Below are 23610 nucleotides of genomic sequence, written 5' to 3'. Positions count from 1 at the left end.
CCCCTGTCAGATCTTATATATTATATTATAAACCCCAGTCAGATCTTATATATTATATTATAAACCCCAGTCAGGTCTTATATATTATAAACCCCAGTCAGGTCTTATATATTATAAACCCCAGTCAGGTCTTATATATTATAAACCCCAGTCAGATCTTATATATTATAAACCCCAGTCAGATCTTATATATTATATTATAAACCCCAGTCAGATCTTATATATTATAAACCCCAGTCAGATCTTATATATTATATTATAAACCCCAGTCAGATCTTATATATTATAAACCCCAGTCAGATCTTATATATTATAAACCCCAGTCAGGTCTTATATATTATAAACCCCAGTCAGATCTTATATATTATAAACCCCAGTCAGATCTTATATATTATATTATAAACCCCAGTCAGATCTTATATATTATAAACCCCAGTCAGATCTTATATATTATAAACCCCAGTCAGATCTTATATATTATAAACCCCAGTCAGATCTTATATATTATATTATAAACCCCAGTCAGATCTTATATATTATAAACCCCAGTCAGATCTTATATACTATATTATAAACCCTAGTCAGATCTTATATATTATAAACCCCAGTCAGGTCTTATATATTATATTATAAACCCCAGTCAGATCTTATATATTATATTATAAACCCCAGTCAGATCTTATATATTATAAACCCCAGTCAGATCTTATATATTATAAACCCCAGTCAGATCTTATATACTATATTATAAACCCCAGTCAGATCTTATATATTATAAACCCCAGTCAGATCTTATATACTATATTATAAACCCCAGTCAGATCTTATATATTATAAACCCCAGTCAGATCTTATATATTATATTATAAACCCCAGTCAGGTCTTATATATTATATTATAAACCCCAGTCAGATCTTATATATTATATTATAAACCCCAGTCAGGTCTTATATATTATATTATAAACCCCAGTCAGGTCTTATATATTATAAACCCCAGTCAGGTCTTATATATTATATTATAAACCCCAGTCAGGTCTTATATATTATAAACCCCAGTCAGATCTTATATATTATATTATAAACCCCAGTCAGGTCTTATATATTATAAACCCCAGTCAGGTCTTATATATTATAAACCCCAGTCAGATCTTATATATTATAAACCCCAGTCAGATCTTATATATTATAAACCCCAGTCAGATCTTATATATTATATTATAAACCCCAGTCAGATCTTATATATTATATTATAAACCCCAGTCAGATCTTATATATTATATTATAAACCCCAGTCAGATCTTATATATTATATTATAAACCCCAGTCAGATCTTATATATTATATTATAAACCCCAGTCAGATCTTATATATTATATTATAAACCCCTGTCAGGTCTTATATATTATAAACCCCAGTCAGATCTTATATATTATAAACCCCAGTCAGATCTTATATATTATATTATAAACCCCAGTCAGATCTTATATATTATAAACCCCAGTCAGATCTTATATATTATAAACCCCAGTCAGATCTTATATATTATATTATAAACCCCAGTCAGATCTTAAATATTATATTATAAACCCCTGTCAGGTCTTATATATTATAAACCCCAGTCAGATCTTATATATTATATTATAAACCCCAGTCAGATCTTATATATTATATTATAAACCCCAGTCAGATCTTATATATTATAAACCCCAGTCAGGTCTTATATATTATAAACCCCAGTCAGATCTTATATATTATAAACCCCAGTCAGATCTTATATACTATATTATAAACCCCAGTCAGGTCTTATATATTATAAACCCCAGTCAGGTCTTATATATTATAAACCCCAGTCAGATCTTATATATTATATTATAAACCCCAGTCAGATCTTATATATTATATTATAAACCCCAGTCAGATCTTATATACTATATTATAAACCCCAGTCAGATCTTATATATTATAAACCCCAGTCAGGTCTTATATATTATATTATAAACCCCAGTCAGATCTTATATATTATATTATAAACCCCAGTCAGATCTTATATATTATAAACCCCAGTCAGATCTTATATATTATATTATAAACCCCAGTCAGATCTTATATATTATATTATAAACCCCAGTCAGGTCTTATATATTATATTATAAACCCCTGTCAGATCTTATATATTATAAACCCCAGTCAGATCTTATATATTATAAACCCCAGTCAGATCTTATATATTATAAACCCCAGTCAGATCTTATATATTATAAACCCCAGTCAGATCTTATATATTATATTATAAACCCCAGTCAGATCTTATATATTATATTATAAACCCCAGTCAGATCTTATATATTATAAACCCCAGTCAGATCTTATATATTATAAACCCCAGTCAGATCTTATATATTATAAACCCCAGTCAGATCTTATATATTATAAACCCCAGTCAGATCTTATATATTATATTATAAACCCCAGTCAGATCTTATATATTATATTATAAACCCCAGTCAGATCTTATATATTATATTATAAACCCCAGTCAGATCTTATATATTATAAACCCCAGTCAGATCTTATATATTATATTATAAACCCCAGTCAGATCTTATATATTATAAACCCCAGTCAGATCTTATATATTATATTATAAACCCCAGTCAGATCTTATATATTATAAACCCCAGTCAGATCTTATATATTATATTATAAACCCCAGTCAGATCTTATATATTATAAACCCCAGTCAGATCTTATATATTATATTATAAACCCCAGTCAGATCTTATATATTATATTATAAACCCCAGTCAGATCTTATATATTATATTATAAACCCCAGTCAGGTCTTATATATTATATTATAAACCCCAGTCAGGTCTTATATATTATATTATAAACCCCAGTCAGATCTTATATATTATATTATAAACCCCAGTCAGATCTTATATATTATAAACCCCAGTCAGATCTTATATATTATAAACCCCAGTCAGATCTTATATATTATAAACCCCAGTCAGGTCTTATATATTATATTATAAACCCCAGTCAGATCTTATATATTATAAACCCCAGTCAGATCTTATATATTATATTATAAACCCCAGTCAGATCTTATACAGTGCCTTGCGAAAGTATTCGGCCCCCTTGAACTTTGCGACCTTTTGCCACATTTCAGGCTTCAAACATAAAGATATAAAACTGTATTTTTTTGTGAAGAATCAACAACAAGTGGGACACAATCATGAAGTGGAACAACATTTATTCGATATTTCAAACTTTTTTAACAAATCAAAAACTGAAAAATTGGGCGTGCAAAATTATTCAGCCCCTTTACTTTCAGTGCAGCAAACTCTCTCCAGAAGTTCAGTGAGGATCTCTGAATGATCCAATGTTGACCTAAATGACTAATGATGATAAATACAATCCACCTGTGTGTAATCAAGTCTCCGTATAAATGCACATGCACTGTGATAGTCTCAGAGGTCCGTTAAAAGCGCAGAGAGCATCATGAAGAACAAGGAACACACCAGGCAGGTCCGAGATACTGTTGTGAAGAAGTTTAAAGCCGGATTTGGATACAAAAAGATTTCCCAAGCTTTAAACATCCCAAGGAGCACTGTGCAAGCGATAATATTGAAATGGAAGGAGTATCAGACCACTGCAAATCTACCAAGACCTGGCCGTCCCTCTAAACTTTCAGCTCATACAAGGAGAAGACTGATCAGAGATGCAGCCAAGAGGCCCATGATCACTCTGGATGAACTGCAGAGATCTACAGCTGAGGTGGGAGACTCTGTCCATAGGACAACAATCAGTCGTTATTGCACAAATCTGGCCTTTATGGAAGAGTGGCAAGAAGAAAGCCATTTCTTAAAGATATCCATAAAAAGTGTTGTTTAAAGTTTGCCACAAGCCACCTGGGAGACACACCAAACATGTGGAAGAAGGTGCTCTGGTCAGATGAAACCAAAATTGAACTTTTTGGCAACAATGCAAAACGTTATGTTTGGCGTAAAAGCAACACAGCTGAACACACCATCCCCACTGTCAAACATGGTGGTGGCAGCATCATGGTTTGGGCCTGCTTTTCTTCAGCAGGGACAGGGAAGATGGTTCAAATTGATGGGAAGATGGATGGAGCCAAATACAGGACCATTCTGGAAGAAAACCTGATGGAGTCTGCAAAAGATCTTAGACTGGGACGGAGATTTGTCTTCCAACAAGACAATGATCCAAAACATAAAGCAAAATCTACAATGGCATGGTTCAAAAATAAACATATCCAGGTGTTAGAATGGCCAAGTCAAAGTCCAGACCTGAATCCAATCGAGAATCTGTGGAAAGAACTGAAAACTGCTGTTCACAAATGCTCTCCATCCAACCTCACTGAGCTCGAGCTGTTTTGCAAGGAGGAATGGGAAAAAATTTCAGTCTCTCGATGTGCAAAACTGATAGAGACATACCCCAAGACTTACAGCTGTAATCGCAGCAAAAGGTGGCGCTACAAAGTATTAACTTAAGGGGGCTGAATAATTTTGCACGCCCAATTTTTCAGTTTTTGATTTGTTAAAAAAGTTTGAAATATCCAATAAATGTCGTTCCACTTCATGATTGTGTCCCACTTGTTGATTCTTCACAAAAAAATACAGTTTTATATCTTTATGTTTGAAGCCTGAAATGTGGCAAAAGGTCGCAAAGTTCAAGGGGGCCGAATACTTTCGCAAGGCACTGTATATTATAAACCCCAGTCAGATCTTATATATTATATTATAAACCCCAGTCAGATCTTATATATTATAAACCCCAGTCAGATCTTATATACTATATTATAAACCCCAGTCAGATCTTATATATTATAAACCCCAGTCAGATCTTATATATTATATTATAAACCCCAGTCAGATCTTATATATTATAAACCCCAGTCAGATCTTATATATTATATTATAAACCCCAGTCAGATCTTATATATTATAAACCCCAGTCAGATCTTATATATTATATTATAAACCCCAGTCAGATCTTATATATTATAAACCCCAGTCAGGTCTTATATATTATATTATAAACCCCAGTCAGATCTTATATATTATAAACCCCAGTCAGATCTTATATATTATATTATAAACCCCAGTCAGATCTTATATATTATAAACCCCAGTCAGATCTTATATATTATATTATAAACCCCAGTCAGATCTTATATATTATATTATAAACCCCAGTCAGGTCTTATATATTATATTATAAACCCCAGTCAGATCTTATATATTATATTATAAACCCCAGTCAGATCTTATATATTATATTATAAACCCCAGTCAGATATTATATATTATAAACCCCAGTCAGATCTTATATATTATAAACCCCAGTCAGATCTTATATATTATATTATAAACCCCAGTCAGGTCTTATATATTATAAACCCCAGTCAGATCTTATATATTATAAACCCCAGTCAGGTCTTATATATTATAAACCCCAGTCAGATCTTATATATTATAAACCCCAGTCAGATCTTATATATTATATTATAAACCCCAGTCAGATCTTATATATTATAAACCCCAGTCAGGTCTTATATATTATATTATAAACCCCAGTCAGATCTTATATATTATATTATAAACCCCAGTCAGGTCTTATATATTATAAACCCCAGTCAGATCTTATATATTATAAACCCCAGTCAGATCTTATATATTATATTATAAACCCCAGTCAGATCTTATATATTATAAACCCCAGTCAGGTCTTATATATTATAAACCCCAGTCAGATCTTATATATTATATTATAAACCCCAGTCAGGTCTTATATATTATAAACCCCAGTCAGATCTTATATATTATAAACCCCAGTCAGATCTTATATATTATAAACCCCAGTCAGATCTTATATATTATATTATAAACCCCAGTCAGGTCTTATATATTATATTATAAACCCCAGTCAGGTCTTATATATTATAAACCCCAGTCAGATCTTATATATTATAAACCCCAGTCAGATCTTATATATTATAAACCCCAGTCAGATCTTATATATTATAAACCCCAGTCAGGTCTTATATATTATAAACCCCAGTCAGATCTTATATATTATATTATAAACCCCTGTCAGATCTTATATATTATAAACCCCAGTCAGATCTTATATATTATAAACCCCAGTCAGATCTTATATATTATAAACCCCAGTCAGATCTTATATATTATAAACCCCAGTCAGATCTTATATATTATATTATAAACCCCAGTCAGGTCTTATATATTATAAACCCCAGTCAGATCTTATATATTATATTATAAACCCCAGTCAGGTCTTATATATTATATTATAAACCCCAGTCAGATCTTATATATTATAAACCCCAGTCAGATCTTATATATTATAAACCCCAGTCAGATCTTATATATTATATTATAAACCCCAGTCAGATCTTATATATTATAAACCCCAGTCAGATCTTATATATTATAAACCCCAGTCAGATCTTATATATTATAAACCCCAGTCAGATCTTATATATTATAAACCCCAGTCAGATCTTATATATTATATTATAAACCCCAGTCAGGTCTTATATATTATAAACCCCAGTCAGATCTTATATATTATATTATAAACCCCAGTCAGATCTTATATATTATAAACCCCAGTCAGATCTTATATATTATATTATAAACCCCAGTCAGGTCTTATATATTATATTATAAACCCCAGTCAGATCTTATATATTATATTATAAACCCCAGTCAGATCTTATATATTATAAACCCCAGTCAGGTCTTATATATTATAAACCCCAGTCAGGTCTTATATATTATAAACCCCAGTCAGATCTTATATATTATAAACCCCAGTCAGATCTTATATATTATAAACCCCAGTCAGGTCTTATATATTATATTATAAACCCCAGTCAGATCTTATATATTATATTATAAACCCCAGTCAGATCTTATATATTATAAACCCCAGTCAGGTCTTATATATTATAAACCCCAGTCAGATCTTATATATTATAAACCCCAGTCAGGTCTTATATATTATAAACCCCAGTCAGATCTTATATATTATATTATAAACCCCAGTCAGATCTTATATATTATAAACCCCAGTCAGATCTTATATATTATATTATAAACCCCAGTCAGATCTTATATATTATATTATAAACCCAGTCAGATCTTATATATTATAAACCCCAGTCAGGTCTTATATATTATAAACCCCAGTCAGGTCTTATATATTATAAACCCCAGTCAGGTCTTATATATTATAAACCCCAGTCAGATCTTATATATTATATTATAAACCCCATTCAGATCTTATATATTATAAACCCCAGTCAGATCTTATATGTTATAAACCCCATTCAGATCTTATATATTATAAACCCCAGTCAGATCTTATATATTATATTATAAACCCCAGTCAGATCTTATATATTATATTATAAACCCCAGTCAGATCTTATATGTTATAAACCCCATTCAGATCTTATATATTATATTATAAACCCCAGTCAGATCTTATATATTATAAACCCCAGTCAGATCTTATATACTATATTATAAACCCCAGTCAGGTCTTATATATTATAAACCCCAGTCAGATCTTATATATTATAAACCCCAGTCAGGTCTTATATATTATATTATAAACCCCAGTCAGGTCTTATATATTATAAACCCCAGTCAGATATTATATATTATAAACCCCAGTCAGATCTTATATATTATAAACCCCAGTCAGATCTTATATATTATAAACCCCAGTCAGGTCTTATATATTATAAACCCCAGTCAGATCTTATATATTATAAACCCCAGTCAGGTCTTATATATTATATTATAAACCCCAGTCAGGTCTTATATATTATAAACCCCAGTCAGATCTTATATATTATAAACCCCAGTCAGATCTTATATATTATATTATAAACCCCAGTCAGGTCTTATATATTATAAACCCCAGTCAGGTCTTATATATTATAAACCCCAGTCAGATCTTATATATTATAAACCCCAGTCAGATCTTATATATTATATTATAAACCCCAGTCAGGTCTTATATATTATAAACCCCAGTCAGGTCTTATATATTATAAACCCCAGTCAGATCTTATATATTATATTATAAACCCAGTCAGATCTTATATATTATGAACCCCAGTCAGATCTTATATATTATAAACCCCAGTCAGATCTTATATATTATAAACCCCAGTCAGGTCTTATATATTATAAACCCAGTCAGATCTTATATATTATAAACCCCAGTCAGATCTTATATATTATAAACCCCAGTCAGGTCTTATATATTATAAACCCCAGTCAGATCTTATATATTATAAACCCCAGTCAGATCTTATATATTATAAACCCCAGTCAGATCTTATATATTATAAACCCCAGTCAGGTCTTATATATTATAAACCCAGTCAGATCTTATATATTGTATTATAAACCCCAGTCAGATCTTATATATTATAAACCCCAGTCAGATCTTATATATTATATTATAAACCCCAGTCAGGTCGTTTAGATTCTGTTCTTCTCGGTGATGGATGGCCCCATCGGAAGCGGCAGAATTTACCAGACAGCTTTTTGGTTTTAAATGTGGCGACCTTTCCTCTGCTGTGGGGGACGACAGAGGGAGGAGGGGAGGAAATGGGAGGAGGGGGAGAGGGGGAGAAACGGGAGGAACGGGAGGAGGGGGAGAGGGGAGGAAATGGGAGGGGGAGAGGGGAGGAGGGGTGGAAACGGGAGGAGTGGGAGATACGGGAGGAGGGGAGGAAACAGGAGGAGTGGAGGAAACAGGAGGAGGGGAGGAAACAGGAGGAGGGGAGGAAACGGGAGGAGGGGAGGAAATGGGAGGAGGGGAGGAAAAGGGAGGAGGGGAGGAAACGGGAGGAGGGGAGGAAATGGGAGGAGGGGAGGAAACAGGAGGAGGGGAGGAAACGGGAGGAGGGGAGGAAACGGGAGGAGGGGAGGAAACTGGAGGAGGGGAGGAAATGGGAGGAGGGGAGGAAACGGGAGGAGTGGAGGAAACGGGAGGAGGGGAGAAGGGGAGGAAACGGGAGAGGGGAGGAGGGGAGGAAACGGGAGGAGGGGAGGAGGGGAGGAAACGGGAGGAGGGGCGGAAACAGGAGGTTAGGCGAGAAGGAGGCAGCAGTCTCTGTTGGCTGTTGTCTCCACACAACACGACATAACATCAGCCTTCAGTTACTAACTGAGCAATACCATCCACACGACAGGTGTCATGACAGCCGATGCTATAATCATTAGCACGTCTGCTAGTGTTACTGTTATTTCCAATCACTCAGGCTAACACGATTCTTCCTTACATGTTCCTTAGTAGTTAGCATTTTGCAGGGGTTGTTCATATGCTGCGTAATGCACTATAATTCAACATCAGAGTGATCCAGCGAGCAGCAGGTGGGTTGTCCTCGGTGTGTGTGTGTGTGTGTGTGTGTGTGTGTGTGTGTGTGTACGTGTGTGTGTGTGTATGTACGTGTGTGTGTGTGTGTGTGTGTACGTGCGTGTGAGTGATCCAGCAAGCAGCCAGTGTGTGTGTGTGTGTTTGTGTGTGTGTGTGTGTGTGTGTATGTGCGTGTGAGTGATCCAGCACGCAGGCAGTTGGTTGTCTTCTGCGTGTGTGTGTGTGTGTGTGTGAAAGTGTCTTCTTTACTCCCCCTAAAGGAGGAAAGCAGTGGGCTACATCCCTAACTGCACCATATTCACAGTAGTGCACTAAATAGGGATTAGGGCCCATAAGGTTCTGGTCAGAAGTAGTGCACTAAATAGGGATTAGGGCCCATAAGGTTCTGGTCAGAAGTAGTGCACTAAATAGGGATTAGGGCCCATAAGGTTCTGGTCAGAAGTAGTGCACTACGTAGGGATTAGGGCCCATAAGGTTCTGGTCAGAAGTAGTGCACTATGTAGGGATTAGGGCCCATAAGGTTCTGGTCAGAAGTAGTGCACTACGTAGGGATTAGGGCCCATAAGGTTCTGGTCAGAAGTAGTGCACTACGTAGGGATTAGGGCCCATAAGGTTCTGGTCAGAAGTAGTGCACTACGTAGGGATTTGGGCTTTAAGGTTCTGGTCAGAAGTAGTGCACTACGTAGGGATTAGCGCCTATAAAGTTCTGGTCAGAAGTAGTGAACTACGTAGGGATTAGGGCCCATAAGGTTCTGGTCAGAAGTAGTGCACTATGTAGGGATTAGGGTGCCATTTGGAACTTAGCCTCCCGTCTGGCTCTCTAACAAGGCCGTACACATGAGTCATCCAAGACCATGAGACACACGCCATTATAGCAAGACCACGAGTAGGTGGGCTGTATCCCCCGGATAGCACCACGAGGAGAAATAATCCCTGGCTATCAGAGCAGCAGGGGAGCAGAGGAGGAGGAGGAGAGGAGAAAACCCTTCATCTAAAATATAAAACAGGATCAGGAAATGGACAGAAAAGGGGAAGGATTTAACAAAAGAAAGAGACTCTTTGAAGTTTGTAAATTCGCCCGGGGCTCACGCCGACTCAGCCTCGTCGTCAAGGCGGGTTAACCGCGTAGGGTTGCCATGACGCCAAGGACCGTGACGCCAAGGACCTTCAGAGCCAATCGTGTCCTTTTAATGTTTAAATTCATATTTGCGTTTAATAGGATTCTTCCCTATGGCAGAACGTATTACCGTATCAATAATGACACCAGTAGAGACTGGTGGGAGCATGGTCACTCCTGGTAGACCAGCAGAGACTGGTGGGAGCATGGTCACTCCTGGTAGACCAGCAGAGACTGGTGGGAGCATGGTCACACCTGGTAGACCAGCAGAGACTGGTGGGAGCATGGTCACTCCTGGTAGACCAGCAGAGACTGGTGGGAGCATGGTCACACCTGGTAGACCAGAGGAGACTGGTGGGAGCATGGTCACTCCTGGTAGACCAGCAGAGACTGGTGGGAGCATGGTCACTCCTGGTAGACCAGCAGAGACTGGTAGGAGCATGGTCACTCCTGGTAGACCAGCAGAGACTGGTGGGAGCATGGTCACACCTGGTAGACCAGAGGAGACTGGTGGGAGCATGGTCACTCCTGGTAGACCAGAGGAGACTGGTGGGAGCATGGTCACACCTGGTAGACCAGAGGAGACTGGTGGGAGCATGGTCACTCCTGGTAGACCAGCAGAGACTGGTGGGAGCATGGTCACTCCTGGTAGACCAGCAGAGCCTGGTGGGAGCATGGTCACTCCTGGTAGACCAGCAGAGACTGGTGGGAGCATGGTCACTCCTGGTAGACCAGCAGAGACTGGTGGGAGCATGGTCACTCCTGGTAGACCAGAGACTGGTGGGAGCATGGTCACTCCTGGTAGACCAGAGACTGGTAGGAGCATGGTCACTCCTGGTAGACCAGCAGAGACTGGTGGGAGCATGGTCACTCCTGGTAGACCAGCAGAGACTGGTGGGAGCACGGTCACTCCTGGTAGACCAGCAGAGACTGGTGGGAGCATGGTCACTCCTGGTAGACCAGCAGAGACTGGTGGGAGCATGGTCACACCTGGTAGACCAGCAGAGACTGGTGGGAGCATGGTCACTCCTGGTAGACCAGCAGAGACTGGTGGGAGCATGGTCACTCCTGGTAGACCAGCAGAGACTGGTGGGAGCATGGTCACTCCTGGTAGACCAGCAGAGACTGGTGGGAGCATGGTCACACCTGGTAGACCAGCAGAGACTGGTGGGAGCATGGTCACTCCTGGTAGACCAGTAGAGACTGGTGGGAGCATGGTCACTCCTGGTAGACCAGCAGAGACTGGTGGGAGCATGGTCACTCCTGGTAGACCAGCAGAGACTGGTGGGAGCATGGTCACTCCTGGTAGACCAGTAGAGACTGGTGGGAGCATGGTCACTCCTGGTAGACCAGCAGAGACTGGTGGGAGCATGGTCACTCCTGGTAGACCAGCAGAGACTGGTGGGAGCATGGTCACTCCTGGTAGACCAGCAGAGACTGGTGGGAGCATGGTCACACCTGGTAGACCAGCAGAGACTGGTGGGAGCATGGTCACTCCTGGTAGACCAGCAGAGACTGGTGGGAGCATGGTCACTCCTGGTAGACCAGTAGAGACTGGTGGGAGCATGGTCACACCTGGTAGACCAGCAGAGACTGGTGGGAGCATGGTCACTCCTGGTAGACCAGCAGAGACTGGTGGGAGCATGGTCACTCCTGGTAGACCAGCAGAGACTGGTGGGAGCATGGTCACACCTGGTAGACCAGCAGAGACTGGTGGGAGCATGGTCACTCCTGGTAGACCAGCAGAGACTGGTGGGAGCATGGTCACTCCTGGTAGACCAGTAGAGACTGGTGGGAGCATGGTCACACCTGGTAGACCAGCAGAGACTGGTGGGAGCATGGTCACTCCTGGTAGACCAGCAGAGCCTGGTGGGAGCATGGTCACTCCTGGTAGACCAGCAGAGACTAGTGGGAGCATGGTCACTCCTGGTAGACCAGCAGAGACTGGTGGGAGCATGGTCAGTCCTGGTAGACCAGCAGAGACTGGTGGGAGCATGGTCAGTCCTGGTAGACCAGCAGAGACTAGTGGGAGCATGGTCACTCCTGGTAGACCAGCAGAGACTGGTGGGAGCATGGTCACTCCTGGTAGACCAGCAGAGACTGGTGGGAGCATGGTCACACCTGGTAGACCAGCAGAGACTGGTGGGAGCATGGTCACTCCTGGTAGACCAGCAGAGACTGGTGGGAGCATGGTCACTCCTGGTAGACCAGCAGAGCCTGGTGGGAGCATGGTCACTCCTGGTAGACCAGCAGAGACTGGTGGGAGCATGGTCACTCCTGGTAGACCAGCAGAGACTGGTGGGAGCATGATCACTCCTGGTAGACCAGCAGAGACTGGTGGGAGCACGGTCACTCCTGGTAGATGCAATTAAAAGGTTGACACCAGACCAAGGAGGAAAGAAGAGAGAGAGAGAGAGAGAGAGAGAGAGAGAGAGAGTCTTGTTAAGCACATGACCAAATTAATTTCCCCCTGATGGGATAGTGAAGTTTCTCTAATCTCTAATCCAATCTAACTCTGGTCCCAACTGAGTGGTCAACAGGGTTTATTCTCCTAGTCAATACCCTCTGTTCTACAACCTGGTCCCAACTGAGTGGTCAACAGGGTTTATACACCTAATCAATACCCTCTGTTCTACAACCTGGTCCCAACTGAGTGGTCAACAGGGTTTATACACCTAATCAATACCCTCTGTTCTACAACCTGGTCCCAACTGAGTGGTCAACAGGGTTTATACTCCTAATCAATACCCTCTGTTCTACAACCTGGTCCCAACTGAGTGGTCAACAGGGTTTATTCTCCTAATCAATACCCTCTGTTCTACAACCTGGTCCCAACTGAGTGGTCAACAGGGTTTATACTCCTAATCAATACCCTCTGTTCTACAACCTGGTCCCAACTGAGTGGTCAACAGGGTTTATACTCCTAATCAATACCCTCTGTTCTACAACCTGGTCCCAACTGAGTGGTCAACAGGGTTTATACACCTAATCAATACCCTCTGTTCTACAACCTGGTCCCAACTGAGTGGTCAACAGGGTTTATTCTCCTAATCAATACCCTCTGTTCTACAACCTGGTCCCAACTGAGTGGTCAACAGGGTTTATTCTCCTAGTCAATACCCTCTGTTCTACAACCTGGTCCCAACTGAGTGGTCAACAGGGTTTATTCTCCTAATCAATACCCTCTGTTCTACAACCTGGTCCCAACTGAGTGGTCAACAGGGTTTATACTCCTAATCAATACCCTCTGTTCTACAACCTGGTCCCAACTGAGTGGTCAACAGGGTTTATTCTCCTAGTCAATACCCTCTGTTCTACAACCTGGTCCCAACTGAGTGGTCAACAGGGTTTATACTTCTAGTCAATACCCTCTGTTCTACAACCTGGTCCCAACTGAGTGGTCAACAGGGTTTATACACCTAATCAATACCCTCTGTTCTACAACCTGGTCCCAACTGAGTGGTCAACAGGGTTTATACTCCTAATCAATACCCTCTGTTCTACAACCTGGTCGCAACTGAGTGGTCAACAGGGTTTATACTCCTAATCAATACCCTCTGTTCTACAACCTGGTCCCAACTGAGTGGTCAACAGGGTTTATACACCTAATCAATACCCTCTGTTCTACAACCTGGTCCCAACTGAGTGGTCAACAGGGTTTATACTCCTAATCAATACCCTCTGTTCTACAACCTGGTCCCAACTGAGTGGTCAACAGGGTTTATACTTCTAGTCAATACCCTCTGTTCTACAACCTGGTCCCAACTGAGTGGTCAACAGGGTTTATTCTCCTAATCAATACCCTCTGTTCTACAACCTGGTCGCAACTGAGTGAACAAGTTCTCTGCTCTACAACCGCTGTACACGGACTGTCCGATTAAACGTGTCGACCTGAAAAGGAAACAGTTTTCTCCGTCCCCTCTGTTATGACTGAATTATATCATAATTAACCGCTCATTTCTCAGGGCAATTATCTCAAAGTATTGTAAGGATGAAAAGCTCATTAATCCTCATCAAGTGATCCCTAATTATGTCTAATCTGAATAATCTCAAAAAGTTATTCAAATATTCCTACAATGACCTTGAATGCATCTCAGATGGCCCCCTATTACCTCTCAATAACAGAGGCCTATTGGGCCCTGGTCAACAGTAGTGCATCTCAGATGGCCCCCTATTACCTCTCAATAACAGAGGCCTATTGGGCCCTGGTCAACAGTAGTGCATCTCAGATGGCCCCCTATTACCTCTCAATAACAGAGGCCTATTGGGCCCTGGTCAACAGTAGTGCATCTCAGATGGCCCCCTATTACCTCTCAATAACAGAGGCCTATTGGGCCCTGGTCAACAGTAGTGCATCTCAGATGGCCCCCTATTACCTCTCAATAACAGAGGACTATTGGGCCCTGGTCAACAGTAGTGCATCTCAGATGGCCCCCTATTACCTCTCAATAACAGAGGACTATTGGGCCCTGGTCAACAGTAGTACACTATATAGGGAATAGGGCCCTGGTCAACAGTAGTGCACTATATAGGGAATAGGGCCCTGGTCAACAGTAGTGCACTATATAGGGAATAGGGCCCTGGTCAACAGTAGTGCACTATATAGGGAATAGGGCTCTGGTCTAAAGTAGTGCACTATATAGGGAATAGGGCTTTGGTCAACAGTAGTGTACTATATAGGGAATAGGGCTTTGGTCAACAGTAGTGCACTATATAGGGAATAGGCCTCTGGTCTAAAGTAGTGCACTCTATAAGGAATAGGGCTCTGGACTAAAGTAGTGCACTATATAGGGAATAGGGTCTTGGTCTAAAGTAGTGCACTATATAGGGAATAGGGTCTTGGTCTAAAGTAGTGCACTATATAGGGACTAGGGCTCTGGTCTAAAGTAGTGCACTCTATAAGGAATAGGGCTCTGGACTAAAGTAGTGCACTATATAGGGACTAGGGCTCTGGTCTAAAGTAGTGCACTATATAGGGAATAGGGTGCCATCTGGGACTCACTCATTGTTATTGAGAGGACACAGAGCTGAAATTAATCAAAGATAAGATGTTATTTTTAGCAATAAGGCACCTCTGGGGTTTGTGGCGTGTGTGGCCAATATACCTCGGCTAAGGGCTGTTCTTATGCCCGACGCAACGCGGTCTGATATACCACAGCTGTCAGCCAATCGGCATTCAGGGCTCGAACCACACATTTTATGAATATCTTTATAACCTCTTATCTGGTCTGGTCATGATATCTCTCTGTAGGTAGTCTGGTGTGGTCATGATATCTCTCTGTAGGTAGTCTGGTGTGGTCATGATATCTCTCTGTAGGTAGTCTGGTGTGGTCATGATATCTCTCTGTAGGTAGTCTGGCCATGATATCTCTCTGTAGGTAGTCTGGTGTGGTCATGATATCTCTCTGTAGGTAGTCTGGTGTGGTCATGATATCTCTCTGTAGGTAGTCTGGTGTGGTCATGATATCTCTCTGTAGGTAGTCTGGTGTGGTCATGATATCTCTCTGTAGGTAGTCTGATGTGAGCTACCTGGAACCAAAAGAGGTTTCTCCTATGGGGACAGCCTAAGAACCCCTTTTTCTCTAAGAGTGTATATATGAACAGTTCCTCGTTGTGGTTGTGTGCGGACGTGTCTGACCCTCCAGAGCAAGAGGGAACGTAGCTTCGGTCTGGTGGATCGTGAGGTATTTATTTGTATATCCAGTGAGGAGTCTTATTTCCTGTAGCGCTGAGATTCATGGAGATGTAATGTGTGTTAGTCAATGCAACGCTTCGACAAGGGTGTGTGTGTGTGTGTGTGTGTGTGTGTGTGTGTGTGTGTGTGTGTGTGTGTGAGAGAGAGTCAGTGCTGAATGTCAAGCTTCCTCATGGCAGGACTAATTTTCTGCTTGGTGTACCTCCACTCCTACTCCATATGCCTGGTCTAATTGGAAAGGAAACGTCACTGTCAGTCTGGAGGGTGTGTGTGTGTCTGCTGCCAAGTTCATATTAGGTTGTCCACTGAGGACTTACTGTATATCTAATCTCTCTCTCTCCCCCCCCCCCTCTCTCTCTCTCTCTCTCTCTCTCTCTCTCTGTCTCTCTCTGCTTCTCTCTCTCTCTGTCTCTCTCTCTCTCTCTTGCTCTCTCTCTCCTCTCTCTCTCTGTCTCTCTCTCTCTCTCTCGCTCTCTCTCTCTCTCTCTCTCTGTCTCTCTCTGCTTCTCTCTCTCTCTCTCTCTCTCTCTCTCTCTCTCTCTCTCTCTCTCTCTCCCTCTCTCTCTCTCTCTCTCTCTGTCTCTCTCTCGCTCTCTCTCTCTCTCTCTCTCTCTCTCTCTCTCTCTCTCTCTCTCTCTCTCTCTCTCTCTCTCCCTCTCCACAGTGTCTCTGGCTAGCAGTACCCTGGGTCTAGCTGGTCAGGTTGTTCACACTGAGACGACTGAGGTGATTCTGGTCAGTGACTCTCTCATGGGGTTTGGCATCCAGCTACAGGGCGGGGTGTTTGCCACAGAGACCCTGTCCTCACCCCCGCTCATCGGCTATTTGGATCCAGACAGTCCTGCAGAGAGGTAGGATACATCTGTCAATCAATCAATCAATCAATCAATCAATCATGTCATTTCTATAGCCTGTCTTTAAACCTTTCCTACAGAGCGACAGTGAAGTAATAGGACCTAGATGCCTAGATGTTCTATTTCATTCTGTGGTATACTCCATAGAGATGCCTAGATGTTCTATGTCATTCTGTGGTATACTCCATAGAGATGCCTAGATGTTCTATTTCATTCTGTGGTATACTCCATAGAGATGCCTAGATGTTCTATTTCATTCTGTGGTATACTCCATAGAGATGCCTAGATGTTATATTTCATTCTGTGGTATACTCCATAGAGATGCCTAGATGTTCTATTTCATTCTGTGGTATACTCCATAGAGATGCCTAGATGTTCTATTTCATTCTGTGGTATACTCCATAAAGATGCCTAGATGTTCTATTTCATTCTGTGGTATACTCCATAGAGATGCCTAGATGTTATATTTCATTCTGTGGTATACTCCATAGAGATGCCTAGATGTTCTATGTCATTCTGTGGTATACTCCATAGAGATGCCTAGATGTTCTATTTCATTCTGTGGTATACTCCATAGAGATGCCTAGATGTTCTATTTCATTCTGTGGTATACTCCATAGAGATGCCTAGATGTTCTATTTCATTCTGTGGTATACTCCATAGAGATGCCTAGATGTTCTATGTCATTCTGTGGTATACTCCATAGAGATGCCTAGATGTTCTATTTCATTCTGTGGTATACACCATAGAGATGCCTAGATGTTCTATTTCATTCTGTGGTGTACTCCATAGAGATGCCTAGATGTTCTATTTCATTCTGTGGTATACTCCATAGAGATGCCTAGATGTTCTATGTCATTCTGTGGTATACTCCATAGAGATGCCTAGATGTTCCATGTCATTCTGTGGTATACACCATAGAGATGCCTAGATGTTCTATTTCATTCTGTGGTATACTCCATAGAGATGCCTAGATGTTTTATTTCATTCTGTGGTATACTCCATAGAGATGCCTAGATGTTCTATTTCATTCTGTGGTATACTCCATAGAGATGCCTAGATGTTCTATTTCATTCTGTGGTATACTCCATAGAGATGCCTAGATGTTCTATTTCATTCTGTGGTATACACCATAGAGATGCCTAGATGTTCTATTTCATTCTGTGGTATACTCCATAGAGATGCCTAGATGTTCTATTTCATTCTGTGGTATACACCATAGAGATGCCTAGATGTTCTATTTCATTCTGTGGTATACACCATAGAGATGCCTAGATGTTCTATTTCATTCTGTGGTATACTCCATAGAGATGCCTAGATGTTCTATTTCATTCTGTGGTATACTCCATAGAGATGCCTAGATGTTTTATTTCATTCTGTGGTATACTCCATAGAGATGCCTAGATGTTCTATTTCATTCTGTGGTATACACCATAGAGATGCCTAGATGTTCTATTTCATTCTGTGGTATACTCCATAGAGATGCCTAGATGTTCTATTTCATTCTGTGGTATACTCCATAGAGATGCCTAGATGTTCTATTTCATTCTGTGGTATACTCCATAGAGATGCCTAGATGTTCTATTTCATTCTGTGGTATACTCCATAGAGATGCCTAGATGTTATATTTCATTCTGTGGTATACTCCATAGAGATGCCTAGATGTTCTATTTCATTCTGTGGTATACTCCATAGAGATGCCTAGATGTTCTATTTCATTCTGTGGTATACTCCATAGAGATGCCTAGATGTTCTATGTCATTCTGTGTTATACTCCATAGAGATGCCTAGATGTTCTATGTCATTCTGTGTTATACTCCCACTCACTGTGTGTGTTTGGAGATGAGACACATTTCAGTCAGATATAGCAGTGCCTTCAGAAATGATTCACATCCCTTGATTTATTCCACATGTTGTGTTACAGCCTGAATTCAAAATAGATTCAATATATTTTGTATATCTTAATCTGATTCTAGACCTGCAGCCCAGTTATTAACAGCTCTCCTATCGTAATCTGATTCTAGACCTGCAGCCCAGTTATTAACAGCTCTCCTATCGTAATCTGATTCTAGACCTGCAGCCCAGTTATTAACAGGCTAATTTCTTATCCACTTGATGGGTTCTTCTTAGATCTGACATTTTTTTTAGTTTGTTCATCAAAGAATGCAGATGAAAAAGTAGCCCCAGTTGATTGATCTCTTCAGTTTGTTTAGGCTGAAACTGACACACGTATAGAGACATGTCTCTAGAGTAATACTGACTGGTTCGTCTGAGCTTTGACGTCAAGATATAACCGCAGTTTGTGTTAGACACCGTGCAGGCAGGCAGATTCAGTGCAGGTAGGCAGATTCAGTGCAGGTAGGCAGATACAGTGCAGGTAGGCAGATTCAGTGCAGGTAGGCAGATTCAGTGCAGGTAGGCAGATACAGTGCAGGTAGGCAGACACAGTGCAGGTAGGCAGACACAGTGCAGGTATGCAGACACAGTGCAGGTAGGCAGACACTGTGCAGGTAGGCAGACATCGTGCAGGTAGGCAGACACAGTGCAGGTAGGCAGACACTGTGCAGGTAGGCAGACACTGTGCAGGTAGGCAGATACTGTGCAGGTAGGCAGACACAGTGCAGGTAGGCAGACACAGTGCAGGTAGGCAGACACAGTGCAGGTAGGCAGATACAGTGCAGGTAGGCAGATACAGTGCAGGTAGGCAGACACAGTGCAGGTAGGCAGACACAGTGCAGGTAGGCAGATACAGTGCAGGTAGGCAGACACAGTGCAGGTAGGCAGACACAGTGCAGGTAGGCAGATACAGTGCAGGTAGGCAGACACAGTGCAGGTAGTCTGAGTCGTAGTGTTACGACCACACAACACATCATTATTTAATCTGTAGCCTAATAAACAGCACGGTTTCCTGAGTCGTAGTGTTACGACCACACAACAAATCATTATTTAAATCTGTAGTCTAATAAACTGCACGGTTTACTGAGTCGTAGTGTTACGACCACACAACAAATCATTATTTAATCTGTAGTCTAATAAACAGCACGGTTTCCTGAGTCGTAGTGTTACGACCACACAACAAATCATTATTTAATCTGTAGCCTAATAAACAGCACGGTTTCCTGAGTCGTAGTGTTACGACCACACAACAAATCATTATTTAAATCTGTAGTCTAATAAACTGCACGGTTTACTGAGTCGTAGTGTTACGACCACACAACACATCATTATTTAATCTGTAGCCTAATAAACAGCACGGTTTCCTGAGTCGTAGTGTTACGACCACACAACAAATCATTATTTAATCTGTAGCCTAATAAACAGCACGGTTTCCTGAGTCGTAGTGTTACGACCACACAACAAATCATTATTTAAATCTGTAGTCTAATAAACTGCACGGTTTCCTGAGTCGTAGTGTTACGACCACACAACAAATCATTATTTAAATCTGTAGCCTAATAAACTGCACGGTTTCCTGAGTCGTAGTGTTACGACCACACAACACATCATTATTTAATCTGTAGTCTGATAAACAGCACGGTTTCCTGAGTCGTAGTTGGACAAGTTAACTTTGTTAGGAGGGTCAGTATATTAATATTTATGAATTATTATATATGCATATTTATTCATTATTATATATGCATATTTATTAATTATTATATATGAATATTTATTAATGATTATATATATTAATATTTATTAATGATTATATACATGAATATTTATTAATGATTATTATATATTAATATTTATTAATGATTATATACATGAATATTTATTAATGATTATATGTGGATATTTATTAATTATTATATATGAATATTTATTAATTATTATATATGAATATTTATTCATTATTATATATGCATATTTATTAATTATTATATATTACTATTTTTATTAATTATTATATATTAATATTTATCAATTATTATATATTAATATGTATTAATTATTATATATTAATATTTATTAATTATTTTATATTACTATTTAATGTCAATGTAAAATGCAAGTCATATCCCAACGAGATGATAGAAACCTGTAGCACCAACATGGAAGGGCTTGAATATCCTCCCGCCGAGCCCCAGATGAAGGCAGCTGATGTAATGGACCAGGGATTCATGTGAGAAGCTGCAGAAAGCAATTATCAGAGGAAGTAACCAATATGTCGTGAAAAGTGGCGGAGGTTTAATTGAGGCGATATAAGAACACTTTTCTGACCGTGTGTGTGTGTGTGTGTGTGTGTGTGTGTGTGTGTGTGTGTGTGTGTGTTGGTTAGTGTAGATAGAATTGATGTGGAATCTGTCTTTCCTTACTATGTCCAATGCTGGTCAAGTAAATGAATCCAGACACTAGCTAATTATTCAGATTCTAATTAATTTATTACCTCACAACCAAAGGGTGGTGCATTAGCTTTCGTTACAGCATGGTAATACTGTGATGTCATGTATGTTTGTGTACTTTGCAGGTGTGGGATTTTGCAGATAGGTGACCGTATCCTGTCTATAAACGGGATCCCTACAGAGGACAGCACCTTGGAAGAGACCAATCAGCTACTGAGAGACTCCAGCATCACCAGCAAGGTCTCGCTGGAGATAGAGTTTGATGTGGCAGGTACTGTACTCTACTGTACTCTACTGTACTCTACTGGGCTCTACTGGACTCTACAGGACTCTACTGGGCTCTACTGGACTCTACAGGACTCTACTGTAGTCTACTGGACTCTTACAGGACTCTACTGTACTCTACTGGACTCTACTGGACTCTACAGGACTCTACTGTAGTCTACTGGACTCTTACAGGACTCTACTGGACTCTACAGGACTCTACTGTAGTCTACTGTACTCTTACAGGACTCTACTGGACTCTACTGGACTCTACTGGACTCTACAGGACTCTACTGTAGTCTACTGTACTCTACTGGACTCTTACAGGACTCTACTGGACTCTACTGGACTCTTCTGTACTCTACTGTAGTCTACTGTACTCTACAGGACTATACTGTACTCTACTGTACTCTACTGGGCTCTACTGGACTCTTACAGGACTCTACTGTACTCTACTGGACTCTACTGGACTCTACAGGACTCTACTGTAGTCTACTGGACTCTTACAGGACTCTACTGGACTCTACAGGACTCTACTGTAGTCTACTGTACTCTTACAGGACTCTACTGGACTCTACTGGACTCTACTGGACTCTACAGGACTCTACTGTAGTCTACTGTACTCTACTGGACTCTTACAGGACTCTACTGTACTCTACTGTAGTCTACTGGACTCTACTGGGCTCTACTGTACTCTACTGTGCTCTACTGTACTCTACAGGACTCTACAGGACTCTACTGTACTCTAAATGACTCTACTGTACTCTAAATGACTCTACTGTCCGTAGTGAAGCCTGCTGGTGGGGCCGTTCCAACAAGGGGTTTCATCATCACATCTCAGACACCCTCCCCAAAACACCCTTTACTCCCCAAGACAGACCATAATGACTTTGACATCGGGCCGTTGCTACGGGGTCAGACTTGAAATGTTCTTTATTCTGGTTATCAGAACCAATGTACCTTTTGATTCCTGGTCCTAAATGTCCCCCCATTAGAAACCATTATACTGAAGAGCTGCAGAGCAGGGATCCTTCAGCACTAATGGTTTGTTTCTGGTCTCTACTGGCTGATAGCTAGAAGAGGCTGACTGATAGCTAGAAGAGGCTGACTGATAGCTAGAAGAGGCTGGCTGATAGCTAGAAGAGTTGCTACGGGGACATGCTTTAAATGAACCAATGTACCTTTTGATTCCTGGTCCTAAATGTCCCCTCATTAGAAACCATTATACTGAAGAGCTGCAGAGCAGGGATCCTTCAGCACTAATGGTTTGTTTCTGGTCTCTACTGGCTGATAGCTAGAAGAGGCTTGCTGCAGGTCTAGTCATCAGCAGACATAGCTGTTTTTAGCCTAGTCATTTAATTCAACATTTCTGGATGGATGGATGGAGGGAGGGAGGGAGGGAGGGAGGGAGGGAGGGAGAGAGAGAGAGAGAGAGAGAGAGAGAGGGAGATACAGAGAGAGAGAGAGAGAGAAGGAGATAGAGAGAGAGAGAGGTAGGGAGGGAGATACAGAGAGAGAGAGAGAGAGAGAGAGAGAGGGAGAGAGAGAGAGAGAGAGGGAGGGAGGGAGGGAGGGAGGGAGGGAGTTTATGTCCTTCTGCTCCCAGGAAGAGACGAGTGTTCATGAATTATGTAGAGATGATTGTAACAAGAATCAGCCTTAATGTCTAATAGCTACACGATCTCTTTCTGCAGCTCCAGATTCACTTGGTCTTTGTGACTGAGGTCACTGTGTGTCCTGGTGTTAGTGAGTCTGTGTTACTGAGGTCACTGTGTGTCCTGGTGTTAGTGAGTCTGAGTTACTGAGGTCACTGTGTGTCCTGGTGTTAGTGAGTCTGTGTTACTGAGGGCTATTAGCTGGTGTTAGTGAGTCTGTGTTACTG

At 40.8% G+C, this 23610-nt stretch overlaps 1 protein-coding gene across 10 annotated transcripts in view; it reads left to right on the top strand.

Moving 5' to 3' along the window:
* The window catches only part of LOC110499739 (glutamate receptor-interacting protein 1-like), a 718235-nt gene that overhangs the window by 627537 nt on the left and 67088 nt on the right, over positions 1 to 23610 (top strand). For all 10 annotated transcript variants that reach the window (XM_036956623.1, XM_036956624.1, XM_036956618.1 and 7 more), the window contains 2 exons: positions 16932 to 17118; positions 21590 to 21735. In XM_036956623.1, coding sequence (XP_036812518.1) covers positions 16932 to 17118; positions 21590 to 21735 — 333 coding nt within the window. The remainder of the gene's footprint in view (positions 1 to 16931; positions 17119 to 21589; positions 21736 to 23610) is intronic.

Source organism: Oncorhynchus mykiss, chromosome 21 (assembly GCF_013265735.2).
Source record: "Oncorhynchus mykiss isolate Arlee chromosome 21, USDA_OmykA_1.1, whole genome shotgun sequence".
Lineage (NCBI taxonomy): Eukaryota > Metazoa > Chordata > Actinopteri > Salmoniformes > Salmonidae > Oncorhynchus > Oncorhynchus mykiss.
This window is presented reverse-complemented; position numbering and strand designations above follow the sequence as displayed.